The sequence below is a fragment of the Numida meleagris genome, chromosome 27, assembly GCF_002078875.1.
Source record: "Numida meleagris isolate 19003 breed g44 Domestic line chromosome 27, NumMel1.0, whole genome shotgun sequence".
Lineage (NCBI taxonomy): Eukaryota > Metazoa > Chordata > Aves > Galliformes > Numididae > Numida > Numida meleagris.
Window position 1 is genome coordinate 4,110,736 of NC_034435.1, and position 18,363 is coordinate 4,129,098.

The 18,363-nt window shown below is 51.4% G+C and overlaps 2 protein-coding genes across 7 annotated transcripts in view; one reads left to right on the forward strand and one right to left on the reverse strand.

The window, feature by feature from the left end:
• LOC110388772 (ectoderm-neural cortex protein 1-like) lies at positions 1,578-5,043 on the forward strand. Its single transcript, XM_021378363.1, has one exon. The coding sequence runs from the start codon at positions 1,935-1,937 to the stop codon at positions 3,702-3,704; it is 1,770 nt and encodes a 589-aa protein (XP_021234038.1). The 5' UTR covers positions 1,578-1,934; the 3' UTR covers positions 3,705-5,043.
• The window catches only part of ARHGEF18 (Rho/Rac guanine nucleotide exchange factor 18), a 47,993-nt gene continuing 38,393 nt past the window's right edge, over positions 8,764-18,363 (reverse strand). For all 6 annotated transcript variants that reach the window (XM_021378360.1, XM_021378359.1, XM_021378357.1 and 3 more), the window contains 6 exons: positions 18,120-18,176; positions 17,400-17,447; positions 16,388-16,855; positions 15,630-15,957; positions 13,835-13,957; positions 8,764-13,739 (listed from right to left, as the gene is read on the reverse strand). In XM_021378360.1, the coding sequence (XP_021234035.1) occupies positions 13,579-13,739; positions 13,835-13,957; positions 15,630-15,957; positions 16,388-16,855; positions 17,400-17,447; positions 18,120-18,176 (1,185 nt within the window). In that variant the 3' untranslated portion in view covers positions 8,764-13,578. The remainder of the gene's footprint in view (positions 13,740-13,834; positions 13,958-15,629; positions 15,958-16,387; positions 16,856-17,399; positions 17,448-18,119; positions 18,177-18,363) is intronic.

Here is an 18,363-nt window from a genome sequence, read left to right on the forward strand (position 1 = left end):
TGGCTTCAGAAAGCCCCAGACTGTTCCTAGGCAACAGAAGGCATTTGTGCTGTGTTAGCTGCAGCACCCACGGGCAGGCAGAGACCATCTGTTACCATCTTCCTTCAAGTGGAATGATTCAAAGCACCTGACTACTTGAATTTTTCATGGAGATGGGTCCTTTGGAAACGGTTCTGCTCAGTCTGAGCTGTGTTTGTGTTCCATGCTACTCGGTACCGTGCGGATCACCTTGCCAGGATGCTTGGCTTTTGTGTGTGTAACAAACAGCAGAAACTGCCTCTTACCTCTTTGCAGGGAGCATAACAAAGCGTTGCTGCTCTTTCTCCTTTGCCCTGTCCTTGCTGCCTTGTTTGGCTGTTTACCTGGACCTTCGCCCCGCTGCCCCAGGGGACACACTGCTGACTGTGCTCAGAGTTTGGTGGCTGATCCGCAGGTGTCTGCATGCAGCACTGCGTGGAGTGCTGGCCGCCACTGTCTGCAAAAGACTCGTGTTCTTCCTGCAGTCAGCGCAGGCCTTGCCTGCAGACAGGTGGAACAGCTGATGCAGCTGCAGCTGCAGCCCCGTCCTGTCCTCAGCCGGCCCCAGCTGTTGCAGTTAACTTTTTTTTTTCCCTAAGTCGGATGCACCTTGCTGTGCTCTTGCCCAAATTGAGCCACCCCTTCAGGACATGCTGTGCTGCTTAGCCAGGGGCAAGGCGTAGCTATAGTGATTTAAAACAAACAGTGTGCCTGTGTAAACCTCTGGTGCAGAAGCAATAAAACTAAATCACGCTTTAAACAAAGACAAAGGATGCTATCAAAGGCTTAAGTGCCCTTGCATTATGCACTTTCTCCTCAAGCAATTTCAAACTGCAGACGGGGAAGCCCGGGAAGCTTTCAGGTCTGGAGCTGTCCGAATTCTCCGTATTTCTCCAGAGAATGGGTTTGGTCCCAAACGCGCCCGGGTTCAAGCTGCTCGTGGTGGCTGCTGCTGCTCCGGCTCAGCTGCCCCGTCCTGTTTTGCACGAGATGTTGTGAGAGCACAGCTGCTCCTCCTGGGAACCGGCCGCTGCTCGGCTCTGCTCTGCTCGGCTCTTGCTTTGCTCCATGCGGGAAAACATTTGCTGAGCAGGGACAGATTGTTCCGGCCGTGACCTCACTTTGTCAGCAAGCTGAGATGTGAAAGGCCATTAACAGATAGCGCGGGCTTTGCAGAGAGTTGCTGATACCAGCTCAGAACAGCGGCTCCTGCTTTTACGGCCCCTTTATAGCACGGTGACTCAACGAACAAAGCTGCGACCGTGCTTTACGAGCGTCAGACCTGGCGTGCCGCTCCCCTGCGGGCGCTAGCTGCCGCCGGAGCCCCGCTACGGAAGGGAGGGGTGCTGCCGCCCGGGAGGAACGCCCGGCTGCGGGTGGGGAGCGCGGCCCGGCGGATCCCCGTGCACGTGGGGGGCCGCTGCCGCCGGCCAGGAAGGGGTTAACGGACGGCGCATGCGCACGCGCGACCCTGGGCTCCCATTCACAAAGAACGGGCCGACGGCGCCGCGGCCGCCGATTGGCTGTTCCGCCGGGGGGCGGGGCCAGCGGCGGGGCGGCCACGCGGCGGCGGAGCGCAGCGGCAGAGCGGAGCGCGGCGCGTCCCGAGCGGTCCCGTCTCGGAGCGAGCCCCGGTAAGGCGTGGGGCTGCGGGGCAGGTGAAGCGTGGGGAGCGCCCGTCACCTCCGCGCCTTGCACCGGTGTTCGGTCCCGGACCGCTCGGTAGCGGCTGGGTCCGCTCTGGGCGAGCTCCTGCCGCTGCGGGCCGCCCGCCACCGAGCTGCCCTTACCGTCGGGCTCCGCGCTCGCACCGCCGGGTCCCGCACAGCTCTCCGACGCGGCCGCCGCAGCCCCGCGCGTTCCCCGAGCGTTCCCCGCCGATCCTCCGGCGTTCCCTCGCAGAGCAGCTCGCCGCGATGTCCGTCAGCAGCCACGAGAACCGGAAATCCCGCTCGAGCTCGGGCTCCATGAACATCCACCTCTTCCACAAGCCGGGCCACGCCGACAGCCTCCTCACCCACCTGAACCTGCTTCGCAAGCGGCACCTCTTCACCGACGTGGTGCTGCGGGCGGGGAACCGCGCCTTCCACTGCCACCGCGCCGTGCTGGCCGCCTGCAGCCGCTACTTCGACGCCATGTTCAGCGGCGGCTTGAAGGAGAGCAGGGACGCAGAAGTCAACTTCCACGATTCCCTCCACCCCGAGGTGCTGGAGCTGCTGCTGGACTACGCCTACTCGGCCCGGGTGCTGATCAACGAGGAGAATGCAGAGTCCTTGCTGGAGGCCGGGGACATGCTGCAGTTCCAGGATATTCGGGATGCTTCGGCCGACTTCCTGGAGAAGAACCTCTACCCCGGGAACTGCCTGAACATGCTGCTGCTGTCCGACGCCCACTGCTGCGAGCGGCTGCTGGAGCTGTCCTGGAGGATGGCGTTGGCCAACTTCACCTCGCTCTGCAAGACCGAAGACTTCCTCCGGCTGCCCAAAGACAAGCTGCTGGAGCTGGTGGAGAGCGAAGAGCTGGAGGTGGAGGACGAGACCCTGGTGTACGAAGCCGTTATGGGCTGGATCCGATACGATCTGCCCCGGCGGCACGAGGTTCTGCCTGAGCTGCTGCGCTCCGTCCGCTTGGCCCTTCTGCCCGAGTCCTACCTGCGCAAGCAGGTGGCCTGCGAGAAGCTGGTGACCAGCCACAAGCTGGGGGAGGAGATCGTGGCCGACGCGGTCCGGTGCAAAATGAAGATCCTGCAGAACGACGGCCTGGTGACGGGGTGCTGCGCCCGGCCCCGCAAGGTCAGCCAAGCCCTGCTGCTGCTCGGCGGCCAGACCTTCATGTGCGACAAGATCTACGTGCTGGATCAGAAAACCCGCGAGATCATTCCCCGTGCCGACATCCCAAGCCCTCGCAAAGAGTGCAGCGCCTGCGCCATCGGCTGCAAAGTGTACATCACGGGTGGGAAGGGCTCCGAGAACGGCGCTTCCAAGGACGTCTGGGTGTACGACACGCTCCACGACGAGTGGGCCAAAGCCGCTCCCATGCTGGTGGCGCGGTTCGGCCACGGCTCCGCGGAGCTGGACCACTGCCTGTACGTGGTGGGAGGGCACACGGCAGTGAGTGGGGCCTTCCCCGCCTCTCCCTCCGTCTCTCTCAAGCAAGTGGAACACTACGACCCCCAGCTGGACAAGTGGTCGTTGGTGGCCCCTCTCCGAGAAGGCGTAAGCAACGCCGCTGTGGTGGGGGCCAAGATGAAGCTGTTTGTTTTCGGCGGCACCAGCGCGAACCAGGAGAAGCTGCCCAAGGTGCAGTGCTTCGACCCCTGCCAGAACCGCTGGACGGTGCCCGGCAGCTGCCCCCAGCCCTGGCGGTACACGGCCGCGGCGGTGGTGGGCAGCCACGTCATCGTCATCGGGGGGGACACGGAGTTCTCCGCCAGCTCCGCTTATCGCTTCCACAGTGACACCTACCAGTGGTCCAAGTTTGGGGACGTGACCGCCAAGCGCATCAGCTGCCGCGCCGTGACGTCGGGGAACAGGCTGTACGTGGTGGGGGGCTACTGCGGGGCGCAGCGCTGCAAAACGCTGGACTGCTACGATCCCTCATCCGACACCTGGAGCAGCGTCACCACGGTGCCCTACTCCCTGATCCCCACCGCCTTCGTCAGCACCTGGAAGTACCTGGCCGCCTGAAGAGCGTGGGAGGCGAATGGATGGTGTCAACCCAGAGCTGCTCTGTAACTGTGCTGCGTGAGGGCTGGACCCTGAGGGGCAGGTGCACTGCGGTCCTGGAGCTCTCCCAGAAAACAGCCTGTGCGGGCAACAGCTCTGGACATGTGCTTCGAGGCTGGAGCTCAAATGCTGCGGGAAGACGAGTATAAATAACGAGACACTTAACCTGGCATCCTCGTGCTTCCACTGAGCCTTGGCCTATGCAAAGATTTTGGGGAATGCTCTCTGCGAGCAGGATTGGGTGTCCTGGTGCAGAAAGCTGGCCGAGCCAGCGCTATGTTAACACAGGGGCTGGCCGGAGGCGCGTGGGGAGACCGCGCGGTGCCACGAGGGGCGGCTGCTGCTTTTAGCTCTGCCCCCTCCTCCTGGTGCCACGGTTCATCTGCTGGTGGCACCCAAATGTCTTGTGGGACGTGAGGGCTGTGGGCTGGTGCCAGAATAAGATTATAGCTGGGGTTTAGTCCCAGAATGGCCGGTAATTGCCTGCGAAAGACAAGCCCTGTCTACATATAAACACAGGGTTTATTCACTTCTAATTATTCTCTGGCGTCCCCTCTGTGCCATTTCTTTCCTGCTATGCAGCAATTAAATTCTTAAAAACTTGCGACTGGAATTAAACTCTTCTGGACACTTCTGGGAGAAAAGATGCCGGTGAATCGCAGATCCCTGCAGCGTCTGTTTTGCCTTTTCCGCTTGCCAGAGCTCTGCTACTCACACGAACTGGCGTAATGAAATATTCTGTAACACCTGTAGAAGATTCCTGGCTGCAGAGGGGAGCAAGCATCGTTCCACAAGCGCAGAACTCTGTGCTGGTTGCAAGAGCTGGGGAGTGCTCTGGGACTGAGTGCGCACTGCTCTCTTAACACTTTCTTCTGCAGCTTTGGCTCTGAACCACTTTGGTAAATCTGCTCTGTTCAGTCCGGGGGGGGGGGGACAAGCACTGAGGGGTCTCAGTAGAGCAGCAGCTTGTGCCGGCCCTGGAGATGAGGAGATGGTTCCAGGTTTTCTCCTCGCAATCTCAGCCCGGGAGCCAAAGGATTATTTTCTACTTCTTTCTTTTAATATTTTAAGTGATATTTACTGGAAAGGACAAAGAAAGCTCTTAAGCAACTGGCAGCCAGCTCTGGGCTGCTCCGCTGCCTGCGACTTGGAACGCACTCAGCACCAGATGCAGTTGCCTGTAATGTCTTAACATGTGACAGGACTTTGCCCATGGGCTGGTTCTGTACATTTTTTATACAAGAGTTGTGTGTGTTTATTACTCAGCCTGGAGCTGCTTCAATAAACCTGAATGAAACCCGCTCCGTCCCCTGCCTGTTCTGTGTGCTTAAGCTGCAAGTCCTCCCAGCCCCCATTTCTCTTTAGAAGTTTAGCAGAAGTCGTGAAGATCCAGCCCCGCTCTGCAGGAGAGGGCTGAGATCTCCCCCCCCTCTTTGTGCCACGGGGAAGCTCAGAGCTCGCGCTGCCTTCCTCCTGCTCTGAAGGACACGTGAGCCCGTTTCAAATGCCCAGCTTTAAGCAGGTCTCTGCCCTTGCATGGTCACGCTCAGCGGAGCTGGTTTCCTCACTGCCAGGGCCCGGTGCAGCAGGAAGGCAGCGCTGGGGTCAGGGTGGGAGGTAGGAGGCAGAGGAAATAGGTACTGAAGGTGCAACCCGATGTCTCACCGCAGAAGCACGGTTTGGGTGTGAGTAATTATTCCATTCCAGGGTTGAATAAATCAATGTCACGACCATTCCCAGCTGCTAGTATAGGCAAGAACTGGCAAGACTGGAAGGAAGAAAGCCGCCCCATTCGTGGTGGCTGAGGAAGATACAATGACTTCATTTCCACCCTGCTCTCCGCTGCCTCTGCCCCTTTCAGCTGCAGGCCGGCTCTTTTCCCGTTTTCCCCTGCTGTGCCCCCTCCCCGCTCCATACAAAACCCAAGAGAAGTTTCATGCAGCAGCCGGGAGGGGGACGAGCCCCCAGCCCCCCCTGCAAGGCTGGGCACAGCAGCGGCACGGCGGGCAGCTCCTGGCAGCACTGCACAGTGTGGGATGGGGGAGAGGCCCAGAGCAGCACGGGGCCGGGAGCAGGGGCCGGCAGGAAGCAGCTCTTTGCTGTTAGCGAGCTGGGAGCTGCCTCACCTGTATTACAGCTACAGCACTTCCTGAGGGGAGGACAAAGTCCGACTTTGCCCAGCAACACAGCAGAGCTGAGGTTTCACTCCCGGCCCTTCGAGCTGCAGCTGTTTTATTGATTCTGCCAAGCAATAAATGCCAGCTCCCAACCACATCCGGCTTTGGCACAGAGTTGCAGAGGTCTCTGTCTGCCTCCTGCTCCTGGCGCTGGGATGGCAGCGTTGTCAGCACCACTGGGGCCACTACCGAGCAGCCCCTGCTGCAGGCTTTGCAAGCATCTGCGAATCGTTTCCTCACCTCGGACTGCACTTCAGCTAACTACTTCTCAGGGAAAAGCGGCTCCTGAAGCGCACCTGGGCCTGCCTGCTCTGCGCTGCTGGCAAGGAAGAGCACACGAGCCCCATTTTGCTGCCTCCCTCTTCCATCAGGGGCAGGCAGCCCCTGCTCCCCCCCCCCCAGCGGGAACCAGTTCCCAGCTCAGCAGGAGCGCTCCTGGGGAAAACCAGCACCTTCCCTCGTGATGCTTCCCAGCGCAGACCTGTTTTCCCAGTCTGACATTTCCATGCATTAATCCAATCACTGCTTCAGTGCCAGGGCGAGAAAATTTAGGCCAACGGGGCTGCAGATGAAGTCAGTTTAGAGCTTGGTTTTGTTACCAGGTCAGAAATCCTCCTGAATTAATATAACCCATTTAGAATCTGAACCTAGTTGAAACCTTGGCCTCTCCTCCCAGCCCAGACCCCTGCTTCGTGGCTGCACCCCCAGCTGCAGGAGCCAGACCCCTGCCTACAACCAAGTCTGGAAGAGGTAACACGTATGGGCATCCTAGGCACAAGCCACACCAACACAGCATCACACTGAGCCTTCTCCCTCCTATGTACAGCCCGTCCTGACCTGGAGCGAGCTGGGCTGCCTCTTGGGCCTTCCCGTGCTCCGCAGGACACCCACCACACACCTGGCATGGAACTGGAGGACACGTCCCCATGTTTCAGCGACAACCTGTGGTGGCCCAAAGAACAAAGCTGGCTGTGAATTCAGACATTGCAGGTGCTGGAACAGAGCGGCTCTACCATCCAGCTGCCCGAGCTCCCCAGACGAGCTGTGTGTCACGTGCTGCCACCCGAGATGCCTTCAGCTCCGGCAGCGCTGTGCTGGCTGTCCCCTGGGGTGACTCCGTGTGCTCCACGCAGTGAACACCAACCTGCTGCTGCTCTGACATGGGAAAGGGACACCAATGCTACCCTGCTCACTGAGATTTTTTTCCACAGTCCTATGTACTCGTACCTCCATAACAAAGCGCTCCCTGCCCTGCTCCCATCTCCCATGCATGCAGTGCTATGCAGCTAGGGAGCATGCATCTCACACTCCAATGCCGCCAGCTCTCAGAGGGTTTGCCTTTATCCTCTGCCAGATCCCACGGGCCAAGAAGCAAACAACGTAAGCATCATTCAAGGATGGGCCCACATCCCTCGGCTGCTGAGGGATGAGAAATCAGACTGGATTTGAGTCACAAGGCTGAGGGAAGGGAAAGACAGAACACAGCACATTCCTGCTGTCAGAGCGCACCACGGAGCCAATATCCTTCGTGTGTGTTTGTCCTCCAGCATCTGGCCTGCAATGAATCTCAGATGCACGTATGGGAACCATCCGCCGCGTCTCACCCACATGAAAGAGGAAGGTTCAGCACAAAGCTGGTCATTGCCTATGGCCCCAGAATGATTCATCCAAACAGAAAGAATGTGGTTTGGGTTTCGGGTTAATTAGCTACAGATCTCAAGGAGAGACAAGGCAGGGCGGAGCTGCTGGCATACCGGTGCGAGCCAGGAAGAGCTCTGCGCAGCGCGGCCCTTCCTCAAGTCACACCTTCATTGTGAAAAGCAGAGGACGCGCATCAGAGCTGAGTGACAGCATCAGCGATACAGGGCGTCTGCAGGTACCAAAGGAATGCTGACCTGCTGCTGCAGCAAGAACCAGAGCACGGCGCAGATGCACCCACCCTCACTTGAGCTCCGAGGGCTGCATTGCACCGAGCTCCCAACAGACGCAAGCTTTGCCCGAGATCCAGGCTTGCCCCTGCTGAGCTCCACCTGAGCTTCAGTTTTTGCCACAAAGCAGATGCCAGCAGCACACAGAGACCAAGAAACGCAGACTCGCCTAGCAACTCCTGCACACGAGGAACCCAAGCCCTCCAAGGATGCTTTGATATACACAAAGCCTTATCTCTGCGCAAGGCAGCTCGGGCTCATCCCCTGCACCGGCACATCCAGAACTGGCTGAGGGTTTTCCTCAGTGGTGGCCACAGTACAGGATTTTAATGATTAAAAAAAAAAGAAATCACACCTCTTCCTTGGAGAGCATCTATCCTGGTTCTCCCATTCTCTTCACATTTTACATCTGTTCTGATCTCGGGAATGACTGGAGCTTGCAGTGCCTGGCTGCCACGAGTGGGCTGCTCCCAGCACACACAGCGTGCTGACTGCAGGGCTCCGGGATGGTACGGAGCTGCCAAGCTGGCACAGGCAGCGGGGAGAAAGTTTCTATTTTCGTTAGACTCGTTCCAAATGGGAACCGATACCGTCTGGGACAGAGCCAGGCATGTCTCCGCCTGGCACCATGCAAAGGAACTACGTGCTAATATAAGCAACCTGGTGAAGTTCGCTCTTTGCCAGCGTGCTGAGTTCAGGCATTCTGAGATCAGCTGATTTCTTCCCAGGGCTCTCACCTCACTGCCAGTGTCTGCAGCTATTCATATCCATCTCCCTCCTCTCCTCTGGAAACTGCCAGCGCTCATACCGTTATTTCTGTCCAGGATAGAAAAAGAGAAGCACGTGAGATGTGGTTGCTGCTTTGACCTTTGGTTCAAGTACAAAAAACCATCTCTCTCTGTATATATACATCTATAAAGGCAGTTAGCTTGTTTATTTTTTATTTTTTTTATTGCTAGAAGTTGGTTTCAGTCCTATTGCAGCTTTGAAATCCTTCAGTGGAGAAACATTGCAATCATTGTAAAAATCATCGTTTGGTGCGCTAAGATCAAGTGTACAATTAATCCAGAGTGCACAATTCAACAGAATATTAACATTTATCCACCATCTTTACAAATAAAGTAAGACTACGAAGACGTCGCTACTGCAGCATCAGCACTGAATGAACTATTTACAATGCTTACATCCTAAGAGGAAAACACTTCCCCAGCAGAATGGTCAATTTAACCAGGAACCGTGAGCATTTATCCAATCCTTTCAGTGCAAGGTGGGCCTAGAAACCAGACCTAAGACTGAACAGCATCGGGGAATTCACAGCTCCGAGCGAGGTGCACACAGGCACCCAGCAGGACCCACGTCCACCCCAGGGCCCCTCCCAGGTACAAGCAGAAATGGGTTCTGAAAAGCTTTTCTAAAGTGCTCCAATTTTTCTCAGTACAAAAATATATAAAAAAAGAAAGCAGATTTATAAACATGGCACACGTGGTACGAAGCAGAGCTGCACAAACGGCACCTGATGGACAACGTGCCCATGGTGAATGTCAGAGCCACCGCCTGCTGCAAAGATCTGGGTCTGGCCTTGGAAGGAAAGGGGGGGGGGGATCCTCTCCAAAAACAGAACACAAAGAGAACAAACCACACAGAACAGCAAGAAACAACTCAGCAAGGTCAGGCAGGAACAGCACACGTGTAACCTGGCACCAGCATTCTTCCTTCCTTGCAAATGGGAGAACTGCTGGGGAAGGCAACAAAGCTGCTCCCCATCCCTGGCACGGGGACACAACACGGGGACAGCACTGCGGAGCCGCAGTGCCTCTTCTGCAGCATTGGAAGTAGAAGCAAAACGATGCATCTTAAACCTTCCCTAGCTTCAGTTTCAACCTTCACTGAGAGTGAAAATGGCGAACAGCAAGTGCCGTGCACTCAGGATCACCTGGCTGTCACTCAGAACTGCGAGCACATTGCTGACAGCTCCTCCCACCTCTGCAGGAACGCCGTTAGCTTGACGAGCAAGGATCTCCAGAATGAGCGATTCTTCTGCCTCCCCCTGGGAACCACCAGTGATCTCCATCCATGGGACAGGTCACAGCTGCAATCCACAGACAGCACAGGTAGAGGCTTGGAAGGCATTTACAGCATGCACAGGGCAGATGTTCTGAGTAGCAGTGAACAGGGGAGGAGGGAGTGTCTTCAGTCTGAAATACAAAATGACCTCTGTCCAAATGGGAAGAGAAGGAGGAAGCAACCTCTGCACCAGAATTAAAATCGAGAATCAAAGCCGTCCCGAGTCTCTGCATTGCACCATCACAATGCTCAGACAGGACAGCGGCATCACGGCTGTGACACAGCGCGAGGAAGGCAGCTCGAAGCCTGTGCTGGGAATTCCTCCACACCCCACCCAGAAGGCAGAAGGCACCTGGGAGGCACAGAGCTCGGAGCTGCCTCATCTCTGATCTCACTTCAGAGGAAACTCTTATCTGAAGTAACCCAAAGCCAAACGCCGTCACTCGCGACCAGCAGCAGGTCACTCGGCCCGGGATACAGCAGCACTCTGCCATCTTATCTGCTTAGAAACAACATTCTTCTACAAGGGACATTTGAGCAGAATCCCAAACTGGTTCACTCAGTTGCGATGATTTAACAACAGTTTCCCAGATTCAGTTTTGCAGAAGTGCTGACCCACTCTTCACTTCAAGGAACCACTCCACTCGCTTCCCTCAGCGGTTCCAAGTCATTTCACCACGCTCTGGGTAGAGCACACTCCACACCAGCAATGAAACATCCTGAGACCTCCCCCAGACTGGGGGCTGTACACGAAATCACAGACTCCTCCTATGGCACTTGAATGATCTCTGTTCGTGGTGAACGTGGCTTTCATAGAACGAGCTGCAGCCAGATGTGTATTGCAGACGGGTAGCAGAAATCACCTTAATGTTTGTTACAGACCAAAGATGATTTTCCAAGGAACTCTTAAGATGCTGAACCAACACCCCATCCTGCAAGGGTCAGGCGTTCATTTGCTAAGAGCTGTAACTCACCCGAAGCGCTGCTGACAATTAATATGATGACGGTTTTATTTCAGTCATAACATATCAAAAGAAATGAGATCTCACTGCAGACTTCATGTTTTCCAGATTGCACTGTCCAAATCTGACACCATTCATCGCACGGAGGAAGGAGAAAAAAAAAGTTTCCCAATAAATCTCTCTGATCCACAGAGCTCCCTCCCCCATACATTAAGACAGGCACAAAATTAAACCAAATACACGTTTCCAAAAATGGTTTTAAAACTGCTAAACAGAGACCTCCTTCCTCAGCTGAGGTGGCTGAGTCCACTGATCCAGCTTCGCCTTCGGCTAAGGCTCCTCAGGAGCTGGTCACTCGGGGCAGTGGGGTTTTCACTGGGACTGGGCCAAACCACAGCGCAGAGACAACGCGCTGCGCCTTCCTGCTGCCTCGCTGTGCATTTACAGCAGGAGTTACACGGGTATCAGACATGAGTCTCTGCATCCGCCAGCTGAAGAATCACTCCTGCAGAGCTGCTGAGTCGATGACAGCTTACACTGATTTTAAGATATTTCCACAATTTCAACCCAGGTTTCAGGAATGCGAAAACACGACGTAGGAAGATGTTCAGTGAAGGAATGATTATGTTCCCCGAGCAGTTTTCTGCAAATCCAGCCATCGATAACCGGGGGAAGTCCTGCAAGGCTCCTTATTCCCCAAGCACTACCTTGGTGCCAAAGCGAAGCGTGCCCTCGTTAACAGGAATCATTTATCAGGGAGGAGGGGGGGGTGTGACCAGTCTGGAGCATGCTAGATTGTTCCAAGTTTCCTCTCACGGGTGACACTGCGACTCTGAACTCAGCATCTTCAGGTTTTTACTAGCATCACTTTGCAAGAAGACCCTTAAATCCACAGAGCATTACAGCGTGCTCCCCGAGACAGAATCAGTATTTCACAGCTTACCTTCTGCTCTCACGCTGACCTGTAACTTCGGATCTCTCAGGTTCTTGTCTGGAGATGACAACCCCAGCTATCATCAGCTGCAAGTCAACTCCATATTTTCTGCAGTTTCTTGCACTGTAACTACTGCAATAGTTTTAAAACCCTCAAGCAAAGTGAAGTTAATGCCTTAAAAAAAGATCACTGACGTCACATAGCTCTGATCACCGAGACAGGAGCCATGATTTGGAGACTGAATGCTGTCAATTAGCACTACTGCCATGTGACCGAATGGGAACCGATCAGGCATTTCATTTACCTGTGCTAAAATTCACTCTAAACCAGAGCTGAAGATACCAAAGAACTTCAATCACGTTCTGAAAGATACTACCCCATGTTTTTAGGCTCTGAGAAACCAATTTCTCTAATTCCATGCTAATCCCCTCTAAATAATTTCTCCTGCGTGCAATACATCTGCCTGGTCACATCCAACACACGTTGCAATACATGCCCTCAGGTAACGTGAGTGATAAAGAACTGAGATGCAGAGTAAAGTGACAGAACACAACAACTGACTGTGCAAACTACTACAAAGAAATAATGCCTTCCGAGCAGGGCTCTGTTAATATCATCATTCCATGATTAAGAACTGACCCATTTAACAAGAGGTATCAAAGCTGGTTTAGCTGTAAGCAGCTAAACCAACAGAGGTTTAGCTAATAGCACTTTTTTTTTTAAACCCAAACAGTTCATATTCCCTTCATTCCTTAAACTGCTGCAGAGGAGCCTCTGCAGTAACAGCAGCTTTGATATCTTACGATACTTGGAGTAAAGTCCATGGAATTTAGCAGACAAATAAAAGATGCAGAAGACTTGGGATGAAACAAAACAATAATTACTGCATTCAAACACTTCTTACACATCCTCCAGCAAGGAGCACGTCTCTTCAGCTCCTTCCCAACCAGTTGGTGAGTTTTGGTTAGGAACCTGTACTGCTCTCACTAACATGGAGAGCTGCTCAATGTCTGCAGGGAGCCAGGCCTCCTGGCGTGAGCCGGTGGCAATTCCACGTGCATTCAGTCCAGCCCTCTGTAACGCCACGCATTCTCACACGTTCAGCTCTCCTCATCCACAAGTAGGTGGAGCTCTTGAACCTTGAAGACTGTTCAGAAGCTTACCTTGCTTTTTCTACGGTACCTGGCCACTGAGCATGTTCTCCACTGAATTGACTAAAGAAACAGAGTCTGGTTCCTGGGAGTTGGTATCACAATGTTTATCGCGTGTGGCTCTACGGAGTCTGGTTTGCTAGTCAATTACTTAACAGAGAATTAGCATAATCCACCAGAGCAACCTTGCACCTGTGAATGCGGATTTTAAAAAAATCTCAGCCACTCAGAGGCTTAGCATTAAAATTTTTACATACAGATCTGAAAGATTCAACATCAACTACAACAATTTACAAGATGGTGCTCACAAAGAGTGTAAATACACCGAAGAGAGCAAATTGCAGTAAATGGCAGCATTTTAACATGCTCTGAATTTACATACCCATGCCACGCGTCAACACATTTCCATGGTTTGTGAATTTAAAAGCAAATCATTACCACTGTGCCCTCATTTTGAGCTGCTGGCAAAGAAGCCAGTGAAGTAAAACTACAATCCTGGGCTGGTCCTTGCTAGTATGAACGAGGCAGGAATAAGAAGACACCCATGTCAGGTCTCTGTCACATTGAACACCGGAGCCTGAGTTCTTGAAACAGTATGTCAGAAGAGTAATGGAAACAACTAGAAAAAAATTACATCTTCTTTGCTGGTATCATCTTGCACATTTGAAAGAGTCGGCTGTGAGGTCACCAGGGTCTGAACGGGAGCGTTATTGGGTTTGAACAGGTTTGGAGAGGCAGAAGAAAGTGTTTCTGGCTGACCATCCGCAGAGCCATGTACTTCTATAGGGGAAGGAAAAAATAAAGAAGACAGATTGATGACACTGCACAGAGAGTCTGACGCATCTCCACGCATGTACAGGTTGGTCAAGAAATACCTGTCTGGAATGCAGTGGCCTGGCTGCTTGTGAGGACTGGACTTGCTGATCTTCTGCCTCTGAGGACACCCTCCTCTCGCCCAACAAGCCTGGGGGGAATCAGCTGCTTCTGGTCGACAGATGCTGAAGAAAATATTTTACGTGTCAGTATTGGAGTACTTCATTGATTTCCCTTCTTCATGCTGGGACCCACACTGTGGACACCTTTGCATGTCCAAGGAAGCTGCTACTCCAAAAAGAGCTGTTGCTTCTCATGCAAGTTACTTAAATTTTCAGCTGCTTAAACCACGAGTGCTTCTCCTCTCCTATTCCCCAATTCAGTCACTACCAGCCTGACAACCACAGACTTAAAATCTACAACTACAAAGCCTTGTAGAGGGAAAATAAAAATCTTTGTCACTAGCACTCAATTAGCAATGGGTATTTGCTACTTTTAACACACAGAACTGTGATGAGCTTTTGTCTCTGCTCTCCATCTGTCTTAAAATTGCTCAGCAGCAGAGTATATTGATTGTGGTATTATGGCCTGTCAATTTCTTAATTTCAACAATAAAAGCAATTCATGAAACAGTTATTATGGATCCAAACAACTTCTCTCAGTACACACTCCTTATGTGTAATAAAAACCAAATTCAATACTCAGTATCTTGCCGCTGGTACAGAAAGTCCTGTTCTGTTTTATTCTAAGATCTACATTTTGGCATAACAAGAATGCATCCCACAAATGCTCATGAGGGAATAGAGACCACTACATCTGCATTTTCGGCCTTTCGTATCATTTTTGGAAAAACATCATTAAGTACATTTCTACAGCACAGATCATTATGTAAGAGCTATTAAAAATAAAGCTGGAGAGACATAGTATTAGAGCTCTATTTTCCCATTTACCAGTATTTGGTACTCACGATAAGAGGATATCAGGCTTCATTTATACATAAAAACATAAGTTCATGATTGTATTACACTTTAGGTGCAGAGACAGATGCTTCTGCTACATGCAACAGAATCCCACTCCCTAGCCAGGTCTGGCCCTGAATCTGCTATAGCAGTGTAGGCCCCAGTGATGTGTAAGCTCGCCAGCTCGGAATCCTATATAAAGCTAAAGAGATAATTTTGTAACTTAAAATTATAGGCTATTCTTCCAGGCTAGCAGTAAGGCTATTTTAAGAGGTGGAGAAAAAGTGGTTTTTATTGTGTCTGTCATTGGCAAAGAATACTACTTCAGTACCTAGCGGTTAGCTGTAAAAATTACACCACGACAGGGTAACTGTGTTTTTACTTGCTTCTATTTCTGACAAAATTAGCTCCTTTCAACACCACAACACATGCAGCACTTCAATTCTGGCCTGGAAATCTGTATTTAATGACTGGCTGGTGCTCCGAAAGGCACCACGGTTAATGTCATTGCAGCTCTGAGCAGACAGTGAGAAGAGGTTAAGACAGCCTCAAAAATGTTTCATACATGCAGTACAAGCAACACATTTGCTATTTTCCTTCGCCACTAGAGCCAGGCATGAAGGTTTTATATGCAGTTTTACAAACACTCACCATCGTTCTGCCCTGTTGGCCTACAGCACTATTTTCAGTATGATCTTTGGGGGCTAAATTTCCAATTCAAACAGTACACACACTTAACTCTTAAGAATTTTAGGAGCCCACCAACTGCAGTTAGCACACTAACAATTTGCAGCTTATTAATTTCTGAGTTCTGCATGGGTAGCCAGAGGTCTAAGCTGTAGCATTCTGTATCCCCACGATGCAAGCAGAGGTCAGAAATGCATTTTAATACACTTACCTGAGCTGTCTGTCCTATGAGATGCTTTGTGCTTCCCACTTTTCTCTTTGCTTCCTTTTGTAAAAGCGGCAAGCTTCGTGGGGATCTGCTGCTGAACAGCAGCTGGTTTCTGTATCTGATTCGTTGCGCTCAGGAGATGGATTGGCACTTCATTCTTCAGTGCAAGAACTGGACGATTCTCCAGGGTGGTGCTGTCCCTGCGAACCAGCTCTGAGCGCTCCAAATAATCCACCCCGGAGACGCTCACTCGCGCAGAGGTTTTCAGGGCTGGCAGAGATGGTTCTACTCCTTCTCCATTGAAGCTAACAGAATGACTTTGCATCAGGCTCTACGCAAGAAAAAAAAGCATTCTAAGTCAAACAGGTATCTGAGATGGGGAAAATACAAGGAGGAGAAGCCACCCTCCGCCCTGCAAACATGAAGCACTTTCTTGTGAAAAAATGCAATGTGCTACTGCTCAAAGCATGCTGGCAAACCAAAGGAAGAGAAACAGAGCTCCAGCAATTCCAGACTGCTTCATATTGCACCTAACAATGGAAAACAAGAGCAGGCTGCACTAGGTTTGCAGAATTTCACGGACACTGGGGTACTGCCAAGCTTTAATCTCTGTCACCATAAGCAATACCAGCTATTTCAAATGATGGCATAAGTAGCCCTGTAAAAAAAACAAGTGTGTTAATGCTGCAAAAAGGGGAACCTTAACTCAGAAGCATGCAGGTTAACAAAACTAAAACTCCAATAAAGACCCAATTCCTTACTTGTCCCAGTTCTGGGGAGAACGTGCCCGACACAGTGTTCTGTTTTTTCAGCTTCCTTAGCTGATCTAGACGTTCTCTCTCTTTCTCAACAGCTCTCTGAGCTTCCCGCAGCCTCTCCAGGTCATGCTGATAGGCCTCTCGTTGCCTCTCCAGTTCTTCTCTATCCTGAATCAACTTCTCTTTCAGCTGCCTCGTCTCCTCCTCACGCCTCTGCAGCTGGGCTTCCGAGATTTCCAGTTCCCTCTGCTGCTGAGTCCTCTCCCGCTCCCAGCGTTGCTGCTCCAGCTTCAGCTGACTCTGAAGCTTCTGGACATTCATCAGTTCTTCTCTCTGTTTCTCAAAGTTACGCTGTTTCTCTTGCTCCAGCAGCAGGTTGCCACGTGTAGACTGCAGCCGATACTGCTTCTCCCGGTCTACCATTGTGGCTCGCTGCATCTCAATGTAGCTGTCTTGTTGAGATATCACTGCCTGGGGGGAGCAAAAAGAAGTCCAGAATAAGGCACGTTGATTCAAAAAGACAAAACAAAAAAACCTCTCACATACAGGTAAGAAAAGACAAAAGCATCCACCACATTCGGTCACTGGTAGCTTTGCCTTCAAGAACAGATCTAACTTCCCAGCTTGTACAGCACATCACTACTGACACGATACTAAAGACGTAAGTGCAAGTAAGTTACGCTTACATATGTCAAAATTAACATCTCCTGCACCTGGAATTATTACTCTGAATTTGACAAGATCACTCAAGTTACTGACTACAAAGCTTCAGTAAAAACATGTAATATATGCACACAACTGTATCGTCAACAGTTTTAAAAGTAAATGAGCACAGAGAGCAGAAGCTCAAAGTAGCTAAGGAATTGCAGTTAAGTGTGCAGAGAAAAGGATTCAGTCACTTGAGACAATGGGTATAACACTTCTTTCAAAATACCAGACACCATGCTTTTTTCCTTGAGCCTTGATTTCTGCAGTTAATACCTAACAAACCCTGGATAGTAAAGTAATTGATTACCTGAAGACTGAAGAGCAACTGTAGCAGTGTTTGTATCCTTTGGATAAGCTGAAAAAGAGGGGAGGCAGGTGTGATTAAAAAAGCCATTAGGCACTGTAACACCGTTCTGTTTTAATGCAGCAGCAGATTTAATTGCTTATTTCACCTTTTCAAGATAATGAACACAATCAGTAGTATCCCTACAAAACCACACACAGTGGAAGCATGGCTACAAGAAAATCCTGACAAATTAACAACCAATACAGCCATGTGCAAGCACCACAAATCTCAGCATATTGGTCTGTGTATAGATCTAAGCCAATGCTCAGAAAAAAAATCTCACTGGGATTCAAGGGAGCAATCCTTATCATCAGTTTTCTTCCTATGAGCTATTTAATGACCACTTCCTCCAGCTCCATGCTCCAGCATGAATCATTACACAAGTACAGCACTCACTGGAGATTCGGAGGCAAGTTTGGCCAGTGAGCTGAGGACACACAATCTCTCCAAAGACTCAAGAAAAGTAGTTGGCCAGCTCTTTGAAACACGTTTAAATACCCAGAACCATCTTTGTTTTCTAATGGGACCTGGAATGGGACATTCATGATGCATCCAGAGTCATAAGGTAAAAGCTGTTAATGAGTTTGTGGTACTGCAGACATTAGAAAGATGGGTTTGTTTTGCATGATATTATTACATGGCTATTTCCCATCAGATTTCCTAACAGCAGAAGGAGCATACCTGAGACTCTACAGTGGGCTGAATACCGCTGCTGTCATCCTGCCTTGTTGTATCACTCTGGAAAAAGACAAAAATAACAACCCGTGCTTTTTGGGCACTGGTAGTGCTGCCAGAACATATTGAAAAGGTTCACCTCACAAGGGAGCACTGTTTGTAGCTGGAGCAGAGATTGCTCCCATATGCTGAAGGACACATACCATAAGTACTTAAATCATAGGCCATAAGCAGATACATGGTCATTACA

Coding starts and splice junctions, on each gene's coding strand:
- LOC110388772 (XM_021378363.1), top strand. CDS start 1,935: ATGTCCGTCAGCAGCCACGAGAACCGGAAATCCCGCTCGAGCTCGGGC.